Raw genomic sequence first — 18,602 nt, 5'->3', positions numbered from 1 at the left:
CTGGTGTAGGTTTGGACTTATGTGTCCCAGAGAGACCATTGTGACTGTTGGAAAGAAAGCGTCTGATCTGCATAACTCAGCTGTGCTAAGCTGTACTTGGATGCAGCTACAGTCCCAGTCTTCTGAGAATCAGCTGTTCTCTCTCTCTCTCTCTCTCTCTCTCTCTCTCTCTCTCTCTCTCTCTCATACACACACACACAGACACACACACACTCACACTCTCACACTCTCACACTCACACACACACACACAGACACACACACACACACACACACTCACACACACACACACACACACACACACTCTCACAGACAAGAATCTCTGACTGTGTATTAAGGTCAGTGCCTCAGGTGCAGTCAGCATAATTTGTAGGCATTTTTTATTTATTTTCTTAACAAAAGGAAGGAGTGATTTGATTAGTCTATGAGCAGCAAAGCTCATTAGACAGCCAGTTTGGGTTGGAATTAGCGAGTGTTTTTCAGACTCTGAACATTTGCCCAAAGGTTTTGTTTTCCAGCCACAGGGGAACTTAGAGCTCTTACTAAGAGGTCAGAGGCTCTTTGTAGAGTTTTCCCTCGACTCTTTGTAGAGTTTTCCCTCGACTCCCCTACAGGCCGAGCACTGATTGACTCCCCGGTGGGTTATTATTGAATGTAATAGTGTGTTTATATGCTCAATATCTCAGAACTACTCAGAATGTAGATAGAACAGTGGACGTTTTTTCTGAATTATTATGGGATGTAATAGTGTGCATGTCCTTCTCCCCGACAGGCCGAGCGCTGAATGACTCGCCGGTGGGTTTGGCTGCGTATATCCTGGAGAAGTTCTCCTGCTGGACCGACTCGCAGAACAAGGATATGGAAGACGGTGGCCTGGAAAGGTCAAATATCTCAGTCCCCTCATCTCCAGTTACTCACATATACATACAGATAAGCTACTCATACCCATCCATGCCAGGTTTTAAGATAATTTAATTTCTTATTTTGTCTAAGAATGCACAAATATTTTTTTTCTTTTATACCTTTAGCACAATGCTCTATCATTGTCTTTTATCTTGTATTAGCTCATTCCTGGGAAGCTGAGAGCTATTGATCAAATAAAACCTCAATAAAAAATACAACAAATTTGGCATGGGTATGAATCATTTGAATAATAATTTGTAGATATTTGTAAGTTGTTGTAGATAAAATTAAATGTAATTTCAGGCTTAACTGTAAGAGGTGAATATAAATGCTGCTGCTCTCTTGTTGAATTGTTTTGGTAAGAGCAGGCTTCAATCAGTCTCTCATTCGTCTTTTTCAAGTGCTAGGCCAAACTTATAACTGATAAAGAGAAAAAAGGCCGCACTTTGCATTCAAAAGCGTTTATTGCGTTTCGACGTAGTGCCTTCTTCTTCAAGCACACTGAAGAATGCACTACGTCGAAACATGTCTGTGCAATACACACTGCTGTGTTGTTATGCCACCTGATCATGTCTGGTTTGTGTGGGTGGCAGGAAGTTCTCTCTGGACGACCTCCTTACCAACGTGATGATCTACTGGACCACACGCTCCATCACCTCCTCCATGCGGTTCTACAAAGAGAACTTCAGCGAGAACATCCAGAAGAGAGTGGACTCCAAGTAAGCAAAACTATCCATTTAGTTCATACCACATGGATCAGACATTTTCTTCACAAATTTAATTTAAGGAAGACGACAAAATATTTTATCATAAGTGCCTTTCGTTTATACGGCGACCCATCGGGGCTTGAAGACGCAAAAATCTGAAGACTCCTTCCAGAGTGTAGAGTTTTGAAGACGACCCGGGTTGCGTCTCTGTCTAAACGGCTAAACCAAAGATCCTTGATTACCTCTCTGGCTAAACTGTCAAATTAGAATGTCTGCGCGTGACGTAGCGGGGTTCTATCACACCACCACCCAGCGGTCTGGAATGCATATCCAATCGAATATCACATATTATATCGAATAATCGAATATCATATATTGCGTCTTCATATAAACAAAGATTTCTCCCTGAGAATGCTCGTCTAAACGCGAATAAAAAAATGAAGACAAGACGCCACTTCTGCGTCTTCTCTTTTCATCGTCACCGTATAAACGTAGCCTTAGTGCTACATGATGAAGTGTTATATTCCATAGGTTTTATTATCAGTAATAGTCAATGTTGTTTGGTGGTCCTTTTAATAATCAATATTCAGTGTAAAGTGAAAACACCACACTTTACACATCACATATTGATGTTGTTTATTGTTGTTGTTTATGTCTGCAGGGTGAGTGTATCTGTGCCTACGGGTTTAGCTGCATTCCCCCAGGAACTGTTCCACACGCCACGCTCCTGGGCCCGCAGGAAGTTCCGGAACATTCTCTCCTACTCCTACATGCCAAGCGGCGGCCATTTCGCAGCGTTTGAGGAGCCGCAGCTCCTAGCGAACGACTTCAGGGAGTTTGTGAGGAAAGTGGAGAATTTGCAGAAATGAAACGATGGCAGAGGAGGGAATGTGTAGGAAAGTGAAGAAATGAAATGACGTTGGAGTGTGTGTGTGTGTGTGTGTGTGTGTGTGTGTGTGTGTGTGTGTGTGTGTGTGTGTATGTGGAGGGGGTTATTCCAGGTGTGTGGCTTTGGTGACAAACCTGGGTAAGTTAACTCAACAGTAAGAGTGATAAACCTCTTAATGGAAGAGCACTATGGCTTAATTGTTGCAGAAAAACAAAAGCAAAAGGGCTCTTCTATTAGGAGGACAAGTGAAGCAGATCGTTGACATGCCAACCAAACACATTAGTATCCATAAGGGATGAAATCCCACCCTTCTTGGACCAGAAGGTGCCACACAGACAGACTGCTGCACATTCAGACTGAGTCTACAACAAACACATACACACACACACACAAAATAAGGTGTACCACTCAGAGTCCAGGTTTTCCCAGGTTTGCCACTGAATTACGTAGACAGAAACCCCCACCCCCAAGGGGTGGACTACAAAGTGAGCTTACTACTTTCTCCAGGTAACCCCGGGATAAACCGCTGATCTCTAAAAGGACACAGAACGGCCATCTATTCTATCAATTGTTCTAAATGTGTTGTGTTCCTAAAGAGTGGTTCCTCCTGACGTTACCTAGATACGTGCCTAACCTCACTTGTCCTGTAGTACAGGGAGGTATTCCAAGTACGTGGTTTAGTGACAAACCTGGTAAGTATGCTCAAGTGGTAAACCTCCTAATAGAAGAGCTGTATGGCTTCATTCTCCTAACAAAACAATGCCATAGGGCTCTTGTCCTAGGAGACTTACCACTTACTCGTAGTTATCTTACCCAGTTTTTCCACTAAACCCCATACTTGGAATACCCCCCTGGTCCTGTGTGGCTGTGTACTGTATGTACACACTGGGTTCTCAAGTGCATTACTGTATTGCTGCAAGTGCCATTTACTCATATTCCTACTTAATAGATTTGGAATTATGCTTTTACTCCCTACACTGCAACGCCTTAGTCATGTTGCTATTTTATTAATGTTATCTTCGCATATTTGATTTTGTAGACTGTTTTTTGTTAAATGATGAATCAATATTGACTTGACAAAATACAAAGGCTACTATTATTTGTAAATATGAAGTACAACTGTGTTGTACATTCACAACTCATAATAAAACATTTTGAAATTACATAATTTTAAATACATTCTTTATTTGTTGCAAATGCTAAATACAAGATACAAAATTACAACAGTACAATGTAAACATTTGTAGAAAGTTACAATGACTTTGTCTGTGTGTATGTGTATGTGTCCTGTGTTATCATTGGTTGGTATTATGCTTGTCCCCTACACAGCAATGCTCCTTCAGGCACATCATTGTATTAACATTAATGTTATCTTTTAATATTTGATTTTGTAGAGAGAATGATGTTTGTTGATGAATCAATACTTACTTGAGAAAATTATTATATTATTTGTAAACTGGTTTAGTGCCATCTCTATAGTGACGAGTCACATAAGTAATAATAAAATATATTCTGAAATTATTTTATTTCAAATCTTTTTTTTTTTTTTTGCGAATGCTAAATACATAATGAAACATCCCAACAGTACAATATAATCACTGACAGTACAATATAATCATTTGTAGAAAGTTATAGTGGATTTGTCCGTGTGTATGACTGTGTGTATGGAGTTCCTGTCGGATAAGGAGTGTTTGACTGTGTGTATGGAGTTCCTGTCGGATATAGAGTGTTTGACTGTATGTATGGAGTTCCTGTCGGATATAGAGTGTTTGACTGTGTGTATGGAGTTCCTGTTGGATAAGGAGGGCTTGTCCGTGTGTTTGTCTGTGTGTATGGAGTTCCTGTCGGATAAGGAGGGTTTGTCCGTGTGTATGACTCTGTGTATGGCGTTCCTGCCACAAAAGGAGGTTCCTGTGTTATCTGGCACAGGGTTACAGTGGAGCCAACCAGTAGCCCAAACCCTGGATAGAGGGGCTCAGTGAATGGGGAGCGGAACGTGTGCAGGAGGGTGAGAGTGTCAGAGGAGGAGACGCTGTAGAAGGACAGAGTGCCGGCCGGCCAGTCCAGGTCCACTCTGACTCTTTTGGACTGGACGTGAGGGGTTGGGATGCCCGTGTGTTTGTCATTGTGCCAGGCCAAGTGAGTGTTCAAGTCGACCATCCAGGACTTGGCATTATTCCCCATCACAGTAGCACGACCATCTCCCTTTCTGGATGCGCTTCTATACGACAGGCAGAGCGTGACCCCTCTGCCACTCCACTCCACCTCCCAGTAGCAGCGTCCAGACAGACCCTCTCGGCACAGAACCTGATACCAGTAGTCGAATCTCTCTGGGTGGTCAGGATAAGGCTGCTCCTCACTCACACAGGTCACCTTTCTGTTCCCCTCGGAGAGCAAGAGGTTTCTGTTTGCCGTGTTTGAGTCCAAGGTGAGATCACAAGGATCTGCAGATGAGAGGAGAGGGGGAAATAAACATACTCATCAGTATCTAAGGAGTGAAAGTGTCTATTTCATAGGTTAGTAAAACACATAATAAAACAAATAAAATAAAAATAAGTACTTACAGCCCTGCATATCTGGCCTCAATCTAATTTCAGGAAAGAAACTGTGGGATAAAAGGACACACACACACACAGATTAAACAAAGTCTCAAAAAAGGTACAGCAAGCATATTTGATGTATACAGAGTGAGGGAATAGCATTGGAATCTAAATACAATCTAGAAATCTCTATGGGCAAAACAACTATTTTTGGCTAATCAGTGGACTTCTCTGTAATTTGCAATTTGTTCAGTGTGTCAAATTGGTTCAAATTCTGCATATCGACTTTCTGTCTTTCATTTTATATAATTAAGACCTTAATTCTTCAAAACCATGCCACAGTTTGATTTAATATGGCTTTATTTTTTTTTACCAAGAAATGTAATGTAATTTAATTTAATGTTTTATTTAGTTGTAATGTTTTCATTTCTATCAACACACTATTTTTGTGATTGTCATTTCAATTGTCATTGATAATTTGTCATAGTATGAATACATTTGTGCTGGACTGTAGTTTATCACATGCCATGTAAACATGCCGGCAAAAATGAACTAATGTACTTGTGTGTGATTGTAATACATACTAAAGTGTCTTCAGTGCACAGTGGTAGTCCTTCAGTCTGGCAGAGAGCAGCTTCAGTGTTGAGTCTCCCTGGTTATTGTACCGAATGTCCAGCTCTCTCAGATGCGAGGGGTTTGTGATCAGAGCCTCGCTCAGCAAACGGAAACCCTCGTCTGAGATCTGGCAGTCTTTGACACTGAAGGAAGAGAAATGAAGAGTTAAGGACCATGTTAACGATAAAAGCAAATAAGTATCGCTCTGAAGGAAAACATCCATATATAAACTATAACAAAAAGATATGAAGATCAACAGATTGACATGGGAGGCGCATTTAAAGGAGAATTCCGGTGTGATATTGACCTAAAGTGTATTGAAACATGATACCGAGTGTGAACGTATGTCTCATAGCCCATCTCGGCTTGTCCCCTGCACTCCAAAATCTGGCGCTAGTTAGCCGATGCTACCAACAGCTTTTTCAATAGTGGTGCTTCGGCATCGGGCTAGCCATGCAAATAAATCACTGTTTTACACCCATTTACGAGGCTCGATGTATCTCCACACTTCATTGGTAGACTTCCGAGGGCCCTGACATTTAAAACGAGACATTGAGAACTTTGAAAAAGCACTGGTAGTTTACTTACAAGACGATTTATACAGACAGTATCTTCACGAAGTTTAGCGTTTGCAGCCATCTTGAATTTAGTCACGATAAGTCGAGCGACGAGTAAGAATGAACAGGTATGATAAGGGATCAGATTCCAAAAATAATTCAGTGGAAATGCATGGATTCCAGTTGCTGCTACTGGAAGAAACTGGAATCCATGCATTTCCACTGAATTATTTTTGGAATAATAAAATGGCTAGCCCGATGCCGAAGCACCACTATTTAAAAAGCTGTTGGTAGCATCGGCTAACTAGCGCCAGATTTTGGAGTGCAGGGGACAAGCCGAGATGGGCTATGAGACATACGTTCACACTCGGTATCATGTTTCAATACACTTTAGGTCAATATCACACCGGAATTCTCCTTTAAGTAGAGAAACACTGAAAGAAGTTGCTACAGCCACTAGAATTGACCATATGACAATGCTTGAAACTGGAATATGACCATAATATGAAATGCAAAAACTTGAAAATTCAAGTTTTTTACTCGCCAGAAAACGTTTTAAGTGAATAAGTGAATCTATTAATGGTAAATGTATGGGTAACACTAACCTTAGTTTTTGCAGTTTACACTCCGGACTGCCAAGACCCACAGAGAGATGCTGAAGGCTAGAGTCTTTGAGGACGTTGTTGCTGAGGTCCAGCTCTGCCAGGGAGTTGACTGACCTCAACACCGACGCCACAGCTTCACACGACTTGGTCCTCAATTTGCAGTCAGAGAGCCTGCAACACACAATAAACAACATAAATACTGAATGCTGTGTATTGTGTAAATGTAAACACTTGATATAAAACACTGCCCCTTCAATCACTGTTTTTAAATCCAGCCTCAAAACCCACTACTCTCTGGCTTTCTCTGTCCTTTTGCTTGATTTCAGTGTCCTGCTGTTCCTTGTTCATGTGTAGATGTATGTGTAAATGAATTTCATTTTGATCTTATTTTTCCTTTTCTTTTTCTTTCATTTTTCTTTCTGTTTTGATTGTGATCTTAACAGCACTAAGCTGTGTATAAATGTGCTTTATAAATTAATTTAACGTACATATATCAGCTGATCACAAAACCATATACGACACTAGCATGAGTTGCACAGCAAAAGGTCACTTGTGATATGACTCTGCCTCTAGTGAAACAAGCTGGACAAGCAACTTACAGAAGTCAGACAAAGCAGGAACCTTCATCACTTTGTGAAAAGGATAATAATAGTAGGCAGAGTAACTAATAACACTAACAAACAACTGCTAAAGTTCACCTAGAAATGTGCTCACTATACTCGGAGTTTGGTAATAATGTACCTCAATATCCTCAGGTTGCAGTTGTCATGACACAGTCCCGCAGACAGATCCTGGACTCCACAGTCCTTGATTTTATTGCTGCTCAGGTCCAGTTGTTTGAGGGAGTTTGTCGACTGCAGAACTGCAGCCACAGCTGCACAGGACACATCACTGAGGTCACAGTCTGCTAGTCTGCAACACAGTGAGGACATGAATAAAAGACTAAACATTTTTTAATAATGCAGGGTTCCTGACTGTCCTATCGAAAATGAAACTAACGTTGCACAAACTTATAACACTACAATACTGGTATTAGTTTAATGAATAGTATTGCCGTAAAATTGCACTTTAAGTTTCATCAGGACCCTTAAGCATAATAAGGTCCATTGCCAACCTCAATATCTCCAGGTTACAGTTGGCATGATAGAGTCCTGCAGACAGATGCTGGACTCCACTGTCCTTGATTTTATTGCTGCTCAGGTCCAGTTGTTTGAGGCAGTTTTGCGATTGCAGGACTGCAGCCATGGCTGCACAGGACGCATCACTGAGCTCACAGTCTACGAGTCTGCAACACAGTGAACATAAAAACACAGACGAGAGCGTTGAATTTGTTAAGAGGACCTCCATTACATGAAAGTACCAAATGTGGCTCAAAATGTTTAGGCAGTGAATTGTAACCAAAACCACGTCCAGTCTCTCACTTGTACACATTGTATTACAAACACTGGCCATATAGTGCTGACTGCACAGAACATACCTTTGCAGCAGAATAAAGACTGAATTCTCAATATACTGCAGTAAGTGATCATCATCATCTATATGGCCATTGCTGTTGGCCATGGCAGTTACTGTAGCATGCTAGCAAGCTATCAAGCTTTGATTCCACTATGTGTCTAATACTGAGGCATAACTCACCTTAGCGTCTGCAGTCTGCAGTTGAAGGTGCGTAGTCCAGCAGAGAGACACTGAACTCCAGAATCACGAAAGGGGTTGCTGCTCAAGTCCAGTTCGACCAGGAGGTTTGGGGACTGCAGAACTGAGGCCACAGCCTTACAAAGCGTATCACTGAGATTACAGCCAGTCAGTCTGTGAGAGAAAATAACACGACACTTGTATAATCTGTTGAATTAAACTATTAAGTACTTTTATTTGAGGCACATTTGTTAAGTTATATAGTATCTAGCTTGAAGACCATCTATACCAAGCACAGCAGCTAAATACTATTTAAAAGATACAAAGCACTCATTGTCCATAAATATCATTGTAGCTGCTTTGCAAGCACATGTTCAACATTCAAGAAATAAGTATGACAAGAGCAATGTTTGAAATGTATGATATGATGATGGGGTGTGTCAGTTGCAATTATTTCATGCAGAATTTCATTCTCATTCAGACACTCACCGTGCCTTTCTGTAAATCCTCATAACAGGGAGGAGTCTCCTGCGACCTTCATCTGAAGTGTTGTATTTCTTCAGGTCAAATCCATCGGGCAGTCCATCGGACGTCAGGAGAGCAGTGGCCAAGGCCGAACAATGAGCAGGGGACAACTTGAACCCATTCGGTGACTTCAGGAGCTCTTGAATCTCTTCATCCAATGAATGATCCTTCATTTCAAATAAGCAGTGGAAAAGATTGATGTATTTTTCAGGAGCGATGTCTTCTTTGTCCAGATCTTTTATATACTGACAAATTTTCATTATGCCCGGAGAGCTGTTCATCGGGTGGGTGAGAATACATTGGTCTTGCAGTAGCCTCTGATTGGACTCCAAAGGGATGCCTAACAGGAAGTGCAGGAAAAGGTCCAGGTGTCCACTGCTGCTGTCCAATGCCTTCTTCACCGCATCCTCCAGGAACTCAGCCAGTGGTGCATGGGTCTTCTCAAGAAAAACCTCCAGGGTAGTGCAGTTGTCATTCAGGCACTTGTAATAGTTGAACACATGAAGAGCAGCAAGGAACTCCTGGACACTCGAATGTGAGAAGTAGTAGATCTTCCTCTCATTAAAGGCCAATTCTTTGATGATTCCTGGGTAAAACAAGCATTTCTTGATGTCAGTATTGTATTCTCTGAAGTCTTCTTCATGCAGCGCCATGTTCCCATGTTCCAGATGCTTAAAGGCCAGTTCCGCCAGTGTCAGTAGGCTGTCCATCTGGGCCACCTGTTTCTCTGTTTCACACTCAGCTTGATGCATGTGATTTGTTTGGATGAGCAAGAAATGTATGAACATCTCAGTCAGTGTTTTGGGGATTTCCTGGTTATTGTCCTTTTCCATCATCTGCTGAAGTACAGTGGCTGCGATACAACAGAATGCTGGAACGTGGCACATGATGTGGAGACTCCTGGATGCCTTAATGTGTGAGATGATTCTTTTGGCCTGACTCTCATCACTAATTCTCTTCCTGAAGTACTCTTCCTTCTGGGAGTCATTGAATCCTCGCACTTCTGTTACCTGGTCGATATACTGAGTAGGAATCTGACTGGCTGCTGCTGGTCGTGAGGTTATCCAGATGAGTGCAGAGGGAAGCAGAGTTCTCTGAATGAGGCTAGTCATCAGAACATCCACCGATGATATTTGTTTAACATCAGACAAATTACTGTTCTGTTTCAAATCCAGAGTCAATCGACTCTCATCCAAACCATCCAAGATGAACACAACTTGACAGTCTTTGAATACTTCACCATCATTCAACTTCATCAGTTCAGGGTGGAAGTCAAGCAGGAGACTGTGAAGACTATATTGATCACCCCTGACTAAATTAAGCTCACGGAAAGAAAGGGAAAATATAAAATCTACATCCTGATTGGCTACCCCATCTGTCCAGTCAATAATAAACTTCTGCACCGAGACTGTTTTTCCAATGCCAGCAACACCTTTGGTCATCACAGTTCTGATGTGCCTCTCCTGTCCAGGTAAGGGCTTGAAGATGTCATTGCAGCTGATGGGTGTGTCTTCTGTGGTCTCCCCTCTGGGTAATGACTGTACCTGCCAAACCTCATGTTGCTCATATACCCCGTCACTTCCTCCATCTGTGATGTAATGCTCCTTTTGGACTGTTGCAGAATCAGTTAGGATGTCCAACCTGCTCTTCAGCCCAGCTTTATGAAGCGGTTTAACCCTCATCTGGACATCAACATCAGCTGAGTAAAAAGCAAAACACCAGACATTTCACAATAATCGGGTTACAATTTTAATCATTTTTCAATCTTCAGTGCAATCAAATTATGGCTATAGGGTCATTCGATTCATTCCTGGATGCTTGTGCCCACACACAGGTTTCAGTTTCGGGAAATTGCACATTTGACCAAAGCAATGAACTCCAAACATACGCAATGAACTCCAAACATAAATATCATACAGTAGTTAGTTGCTTGTAGAAAAAAAAGAAATTCTGATGTACAAGCGAAAGGTGGTGAAGTAGGCTGTCTAGGTGTACTCACATGCTTGTCTAGGTGTCTAGGTGTACAGGTTGAGTACTCACACTTGTCTAGGTGTACAGGTTGAGTACTCACACGCTTGTCTAGGTGTTTAGGTGTACAGGTTCAGTACTCACACGCTTGTCTAGGTGTACAGGTTGAGTACTCACACGCTTGTTTAAGCATCTAGGTTGAGTATTCACACCCTTGTCTAGGTGTACAGGTGTACAGGTTGAGTACTCACACGCTTGTCTAGGTGTACAGGTTGAGTACTCACACACTTGTCTAGGTGTACAGGTTGAGTACTCACACGCTTGTCTAGGTGTACAGGTCAGTGGTGTGGTCTAGCTAGCTGTAGTGGGTATACTGTGACTAACCCCAAATGATAATATGTACTCTTGCCTATTTTTAGGTGGTACTGGGTATACTTATATGGTGATGCTTTTTCAGTGGGTATACTGTGTATTCCTGCGTATGACATAGACTACAAAACTGGTACAGGTTGAGAACTCACATGCTTGTCTGAGGCCATTGTGTCCACAGGTGATGACACCATTTGCTCTTTGTTCAGTCATTGCACATGCAGATTGATCTCCTGTCTGATCAACCCTCAGCTCACTACAAACATAAATAAACTTTGTTTTCTTTACATGCAAATAGGATTATCAGTTCAATAACAACACAATCAATAAACATAAATAAATACACCTAAACAAACATAAATAAACCATGGTGTGAGAGTTAATCCTTTAGTCCTAAAATGTATGCCAAATTCTGAACTGTAGCTTGAATGCTATTCCTCGTTCTATAAATCACTTCAGATAAAAGTGTACTGTAATAAATGTAAAAAAATAAACAAATAATAATAAAAAAAACTTACTTGAATTGTGTTTTTCCAATGCTACATTTGGCAGGAACTGGCATTTTTCTCCCTGTGTTGGCATGCGTTAAACACTGTTGATAACTCTCCACATAATTCTGGTCTATAAAAACGTGGAAGTAAAGTACTGAGTTTGCTATGTGCCATGTTTGCAGCAATAATTTTCAGAGACTGTCATGTAATGTTTTAAAACTCAATGCAATCACATACCTGTCCTTCAACAATAAAAAAAAAAATGATTCATCGGAGCTGTGGCTGTCCCAATTTATCATGTAAAAATTAAGTTGGACCTCTTAAAGCAGCGCTAAAGAAGATTTGCTGTCCGGTCCCCCTACAGTTGAGAAGCACAATAATAAACAAACTAAATATGTGTATTTTGCAACACATTCCTGAACATAATTCTGATACATACAGGAAAGATATTAACTCAAGTTAATAACTCACAGAACACACATAAGACAACACTGTCAAAACCCTCTGTGAGTTCTTCAGAAGAATGTTTCCTTTGTTAGGTGTATTTTAAAAAGTATATAATCTACAAGCTAAAGCAGCTGAGAGATGTCACATACTCATCCTCCATTGCAGCTGACATATTTGTTGCAATGATCAGTATTTCATATTAGTATTGTATTTTTTAAAATAAAAATAAATAAGATTAAGTAATACAGATACAATAATCAAAAAAGTAGTTAGGGGGAAAAAAGTTATATTAGCAGTAGTAGTAAAAGTTAATTAAAAAAATCAATAACATGTAAATCATACCCATAGGCCCTGCTTTTCATGCTACTCTTAGCCAGACTTGTCTTATAAGCAAAGCAGGCTAATAGTGAATTTATGTAAACTAGGCTTTAAGCGATGTGTTGCATTAATCCAACTTAATGGTCATGGTGTAGCTGGCTTTCAGTGCTTCCCCTACAATGTATTCATCAGCGGCGCAGCGCCGCTCCTGGAATTCAAGCGCCACTGCAAAAAGAGTTGCCTAATTAAAAAAAAAAATAGACGCAAGTGAACTTCAGGAACAGCTGCCGTTCGTTCAGGTTTCATGTCAACAAATAATAGTAGGCTAACGTTGAAGGCGCAGTCAGGGATTCCACAGGAGATCATGCTTGTTTGTGTTTAAGTTTATTAGCAGACGCAATTTTGTGCAAAAAAACGTAGCCTACATTATGTTAACCAAGGAACCAAATTAAACACGCCAGCGAGATAGCTCGCCCCTACCTTCAGTAGCCTATTCCCAGATAAATCCACGCATTGTTTCGTTTTTGTTTGTGATACAGGCAATGCTTTCAATGTTGCTAACATACCTAGGCTGTGAAACTAAGGTCTAGCTAGCCTATTGGTGGGTTTAATTGAATTTGAGTAATAGGATACGCAAGCATTTACATCTGAGATAGTTTGTAATTCCTGTAGAGCTCATCAAAATTATAGATATAATACAAGACACTTATCTGCTATAATCCAAGTGAATTTTCTTCGAATTTTTGACCATTTATTTTACCAAATGACATGGGAAACATAATTAATTTCATCCACATATTCTTATGCACCATGCACAACAACGTAGCTTAAAACCGTGAGAATCAAGCTAGCGTGACGGGCCGTCACGGCATTAAAGTGACAGGCACTCAATTCGACTTGCACAGCACCAATACAGTGTACTGGCATGAAAGAGAAGTCTATATAGTTTATACAGTGCTGTGCAAAAGTTAAAGGAGAATTCCGGTGTGATATTGACCTAAAGTGTATCGAAACATGATACCGAGTGTGAACGTATGTCTCATAGCCCATCTCGGCTTGTCCCCTGCACTCCAAAATCTGGCGCTAGTTAGCCGATGCTACCAACATCTTTTTCAATAGTGGTGCTTCGGCATCGGGCTAGCCATGCAAATAAATCACTGTTTTACACCCATTTACAAGGCTCAATGTATCTCCACACTTCATTGGTAGACTTCCGAGGGCCCTGACATTTAAAACGAGACATTGAGAACTTTGAAAAGGCACTGGTAGTTTACTTACAAGACGATTTATACAGACAGTATCTTCACGAAGTTTAGCGTTTGCAGCCATCTTGAATTTAGTCACGATAAGTCGAGCAACGAGTAAGAATGAACAGCTATGATAAGGGATCAGATTCCAAAAATAATTCAGTGGAAATGCATGGATTCCAGTTGCTGCTACTGGAAGAAACTGGAATCCATGCATTTCCACTGAATTATTTTTGGAATCTGATCCCTTATCATACCTGTTCATTCTTACTCGTTGCTCGACTTATCGTGACTAAATTCAAGATGGCTGCAAACGTTAAACTTCGTGAAGATACTGTCTGTATAAATCGTCTTGTAAGTAAACTACCAGTGCTTTTTCAAAGTTCTCAATGTCTCGTTTTAAATGTCAGGGCCCTAGGAAGTCTACCAATGAAGTGTGGAGATACATTGAGCCTCGTAAATGGGTGTAAAACAGTGATTTATTTGCATGGCTAGCCCGATGCCGAAGCACCACTACTGAAAAAGTTGTTGGTAGCATCGGCTAACTAGCGCCAGATTTTGGAGTGCAGGGGACAAGTCGAGATGGGCTATGAGACATACGTTCACACTCGGTATCATGTTTCAATACACTTTAGGTCAATATCACACCGGAATTCTCCTTTAAGACACCCATGCTGAAATTGACTAAAGGGAGGAATAAAAACATATTTTGCCTTTTGTCTTAATGCCTTAATTAAAAAAGAAATAGGACATCAATTATTTTTAATGCATCATGTATCGTAAATAAATACATTATATATAAATGTCTTAACTTATGCACAGCACTGTATATTCTAAATAGTAATAGTTTGTACAGTGGCCTATAGTGTACAGTTGTACAGTGGCTAATTACTAATAATGTAAATGAAAAAGGTGAAAGAAAAACATGAATAATCCTGTTCAAGTACTGCAATAATCATGCTTGTGTTGATGGTTATGTCATAATTTGTAACTCAATCTGTCCATTTCTTTCACAAAATCCACCAGAAGTCACAATTTAAGGAGTAATTTTTCTCTTTTTTTTTTTTTTTTGGGGGGGGGGCCTTCCTACGATCAACAGCACCGCTGCTGGAAAAAATTCTAGGGGAAACACTGCGCTTTACTTTAAGTATTCTTCAAATTCATTAAAAGGACATACAACTAGGATGGGATACTATTTATCCTAAAAGGACATACAACTATATACAATGATCTACTAGTAGGCCTACCTCTTTTTAAAAAGAAGGTCTATATCTACTTTGTTGTGTGTATGACAGGGTTTGATTATTAATCAGAACTATTATCATGCATCCCTTCAACGAGGTCTTTATGTGGTCGGATAGAGAGTCCAGAATGAATTTCATCAAGCCAGTACCTTTCTGGAAATGTTGTCATCTTTGCTGCCATCTTTAGGGGTAGTCCAGTATTTCTTTTGAAATTGAAATTAAGTTGTATGGACTGGACTATGTTTTTTTTTTTTTTTTTTTAAACGGCGAAGAAATTGTGAACTTTCCCCTAAAGATGGCAGCAAAGATGACAACATTTCCTGAAAGGTACTGGCTTGATGAAATTCATTCTGGACTCTCTATCCGACCACATAAAGACCTCGGGATACTTTGGTTTGGCTTTAGGGACCCTCTACTCACTACCACGTAAGTGTAATGTTGTTTGGAACTGTAGAAGAGGTATAAAAATAGCGTTTTGTAGCGGCGAAATAATATGCCCTTCTCACTTCCACGCTAACGAGTTTTGACTAAAAACGGTAACGTCGAACTTTCTTAAAACACATCCGAATGACATGATTTGGATGTCAACTCAACGCATGTAATCCCAATCATCCGTAAATTGATCTAAAGTGCATTTTACTCCGGATAATTCCTTTAATGTAGCCGCCTGCAGCCGTCTAAGCTGACTTATTTATGAGATTCTGATCTTAGATTTTTCTTAACCATGACGTATAGATAGATAGATAGATACTTTATTGATCCCCAGGGGAAATTCAAGGTCACAGCATACAGACAGCACACACACACACACACATTCACTAACAGCAGAAAGTAATTAAATGTATATAATATAAAAAAACACAACTAAGCAATAAGGACAGTAGAAAATAAATATATACTAAATATACTAAAATACAAATTATACTAAATAACACTTAATCTAAACCAATTCTTAAAAAAACAGTATCCACATAGTGGGTGATTAATCAATCAAGATGTGCTTGCAATGACTGAGGCAGGGACTGAGCCTGTGATTCTCTGTTCATAAGGTAAAGTAAGGTAAGGTGCTCTGTGTGAATGAGTGTCATGGTGATGGTGCAAATGAGTAAGTCAAACAGTCAAACAGTGCAAGAATACAGTCTATATATATCTATATATAACTATATTAAGGAAGGCATAAGTGTGGTCACAGTTTGGCTGTGGCATGGAGGGAGGGGTTGTGCATATGTGCTAATATAGCACGCAAACAGTGAGGCAGAAGACAGTGGTAAAAAGTGGCTAGTGGACAGACAGTTCAAGACATGGAGGTGGTGAAGAGGCAGACAGACTATGCGGAGAAGTCTATTTCTCCTCTTCCCTATTTCTCAACTACGGGTTGAAAATGTATCAGAATCTCAGACATAATCACGTTATGCAGTCAGTTTAAGACGGCTGCAGGCGGCTTCATCAAGTCGAATCCCCCTAGTGCAGCCATCACCAAATGGCGGACCGCGGTCCGAGTCCGGACCGTGACGTGATCCTATCCGGATCCAGACCATAATAGCCTAATTTAGATTTCCACGTAAGATTTCAAAGCTGCGCTAAATGTTTCGTTGGTTAGGATAACAGCATTTACTTCAGGAGCTTCAGGAACCATCATTTCGCTTGCTGCTACTCAGCCAGTGAAATCTGTGAATTCTGATAAAGTCGAGTCAGTGAGTAAAGTAGCCTACTATGGGGAAGAGACTGATAGCCTGAAACGAGCGAGGAGAGGATACGGGACGACCCAGAGGAAAGAAAATGTTAAAATGACAGCTCCTCTCTTTCTCAATTGTTTCTCCTAGACAATAATGAGATCACAGTGATATAAAAATGAGATTATTGCTTTTGTCTCCCGCTTCTCAGGTTTGTCTCTGGAGCAAAAGAGTTAAGTTATCTCAGTGTAGACTCCCTTTAATCTACAAATGAGATCTCATCAATATTTTAAATAATGCTCAGTGTTGTCTAATTTATACATCTCATATTTTACTCAGGCTGATCCACCAGAGAGCTCTCTCTGTAAACTCATGCAATTCTCATTTCAGATCTTTTTGGTAAATCTCAGATTAGGCTCCATCAGTTCTGTAAAAGAGATCTCTTCACAAGCTTGAACCGTTCTCATTCTAGTCATCTCAGTTTAGTCCTTTTTTGATTTACAAAAGAGATCTCAGCAAAGGCTTATACAATACTCAGACTGTGACGCGCGTTTGTGTGAAAGAATGAAGACACTGATCGGAACTGATGCGCAACAAGTGTGCAACTTTGACGCTGGATTCCGTTCCCGATAGTAGGCTATACAAGCGAGACTAGTCTAAACTTTCGTCGTATCACTAGGCTACAATCTACTGATAGCTATTCAAATGAACTTTCATGTCATTGAAACAGAATTGATAACCACTCAAGAAGTTAGCAAGAGGTTATAAGCGAGTAACCGTAAACAAGCTGGAAAGGCATGCGACGCCATTTCGCATTCTGCTCACTTTTAACCTGAGCCTGCTAAGTGTAGCCTTCAGTTAGACTTGATATGGGCCTACAATTAAATACGCATTGTTCTAATCGAATAGGGGGTAGTCTACTCACCTTGAATCCCGATTACAGCTTATTAAAATCTTACAAAAGATAGGCCCATAGCTGACACGGCCACCGCCGAGATCGTCTTTTCGCTAGTAGCCTATATTACTTTCGTTTTCAGTACCACGTGGTACGCACCTGTGTCACGTCATCCGGAGAAATATTCTTTGGTCACCGCCATTTACCGAGTTACGCGTCCCATTGACTTACATTCAACACATGTAAACAAAATGTCAATTATGTGCTCAAACTAACGCTGCTGACTTATGCCAGCAACCATTTCACTTTGATAATCAACGATATTCCCGTACAACACAGCAACAATAACAGAATTTGGATCAAGCAATGAGGAGCAATCTTAGGCAAAGTGTCAGCCCAAGACTGTGCCCACTGCCAAAATGTATGGTCGTTTAATGTCGAATGTCAAGGAAGTATAAGATTATATGACGGTCGCTTCTTTTCTAATAAGTATAATGTGCTACATTACATTATGTCTGTCCACCGTCCACAAGGTGGAGTAATGTCACTGCACTTCGGGCCTTTTTTGGATGTAAAAGCAAGCAGTGAAATGGCGTCATCTGGTGGTCGTACAGCAATAGCGCCATAAAATATTTTTAACAGGACCAGGACCAAATCATTTTTATAGCCTACTACTGTATAGTTAACTTTGGCCTTGGTGCTGTCATGAACAATAAGTTCCGGCTTGCGAAAAAGTTCCGGATGACGTAATAATCACGTTCCGATCAGCTGTTAATTTCTAGGTGAATGTCTCTTAGAATCTTCGTGAAACACTGTCTAAACACGTATGAAAAAGGGAGAATTTAAGTCGTCAGTGCGAAATAGATAGCCTATATTTTACACTGTATAGGGGAGAAGATGGAATATGTATCTGGTGAAATACAATTAGCCCTGACTCTTTCGTTTTAAGGTTTTATTGAGCGCCACGCAGCACGTCAA

At 40.5% G+C, this 18,602-nt stretch overlaps 4 protein-coding genes across 7 annotated transcripts in view; 2 read left to right on the top strand and 2 right to left on the bottom strand.

Moving 5' to 3' along the window:
• LOC121719482 (epoxide hydrolase 1-like) overlaps nucleotides 1-2,893 on the top strand; it is a 9,717-nt gene extending 6,824 nt beyond the window's left edge. For both annotated transcript variants that reach the window (XM_042105175.1, XM_042105174.1), the window contains exons 7-9: nucleotides 772-880; nucleotides 1,496-1,621; nucleotides 2,271-2,893. In XM_042105175.1, the coding sequence (XP_041961109.1) occupies nucleotides 772-880; nucleotides 1,496-1,621; nucleotides 2,271-2,478 (443 nt within the window). In that variant the 3' untranslated portion in view covers nucleotides 2,479-2,893. The remainder of the gene's footprint in view (nucleotides 1-771; nucleotides 881-1,495; nucleotides 1,622-2,270) is intronic.
• Nucleotides 1-18,602, bottom strand: part of LOC121719384 (NACHT, LRR and PYD domains-containing protein 3-like) — a 289,755-nt gene that overhangs the window by 158,875 nt on the left and 112,278 nt on the right. The window lies entirely within an intron of this gene.
• The window catches only part of LOC121719397 (NACHT, LRR and PYD domains-containing protein 12-like), a 220,791-nt gene that overhangs the window by 184,233 nt on the left and 17,956 nt on the right, over nucleotides 1-18,602 (top strand). The gene's annotated exons all lie outside the window — the stretch shown is intronic.
• On the bottom strand, nucleotides 3,664-18,256 carry LOC121719402 (NACHT, LRR and PYD domains-containing protein 12-like). 3 transcript variants are annotated; one of them, XM_042104990.1, is made up of 13 exons: nucleotides 17,655-18,256; nucleotides 12,038-12,158; nucleotides 11,828-11,930; nucleotides 11,462-11,565; nucleotides 8,937-10,671; nucleotides 8,451-8,621; nucleotides 7,930-8,100; nucleotides 7,557-7,727; nucleotides 6,816-6,986; nucleotides 5,623-5,796; nucleotides 5,063-5,103; nucleotides 4,259-4,942; nucleotides 3,664-4,219 (listed from the first exon to the last, which is right to left on the bottom strand). In XM_042104990.1, exons 3-13 carry the CDS (start codon nucleotides 11,869-11,871, stop codon nucleotides 4,128-4,130), a joined length of 3,558 nt encoding a protein of 1,185 aa, XP_041960924.1. In that variant the 5' UTR covers nucleotides 11,872-11,930; nucleotides 12,038-12,158; nucleotides 17,655-18,256; the 3' UTR covers nucleotides 3,664-4,127. The 3 variants fall into 3 exon arrangements, with proteins under 3 accessions (XP_041960924.1, XP_041960923.1, XP_041960925.1); XM_042104989.1 differs by having other exon boundaries at nucleotides 3,664-4,942; nucleotides 17,655-18,254; XM_042104991.1 differs by lacking the exons at nucleotides 11,828-11,930; nucleotides 12,038-12,158 and having other exon boundaries at nucleotides 3,664-4,942; nucleotides 17,655-18,254.

The sequence above is a fragment of the Alosa sapidissima genome, chromosome 9 (assembly GCF_018492685.1).
Source record: "Alosa sapidissima isolate fAloSap1 chromosome 9, fAloSap1.pri, whole genome shotgun sequence".
In the NCBI taxonomy this organism is placed as follows: Eukaryota; Metazoa; Chordata; class Actinopteri; order Clupeiformes; family Clupeidae; genus Alosa; species Alosa sapidissima.
Note: the sequence above shows the minus strand (reverse complement) of the source record. Positions and strands in the feature narration are given on the sequence as shown.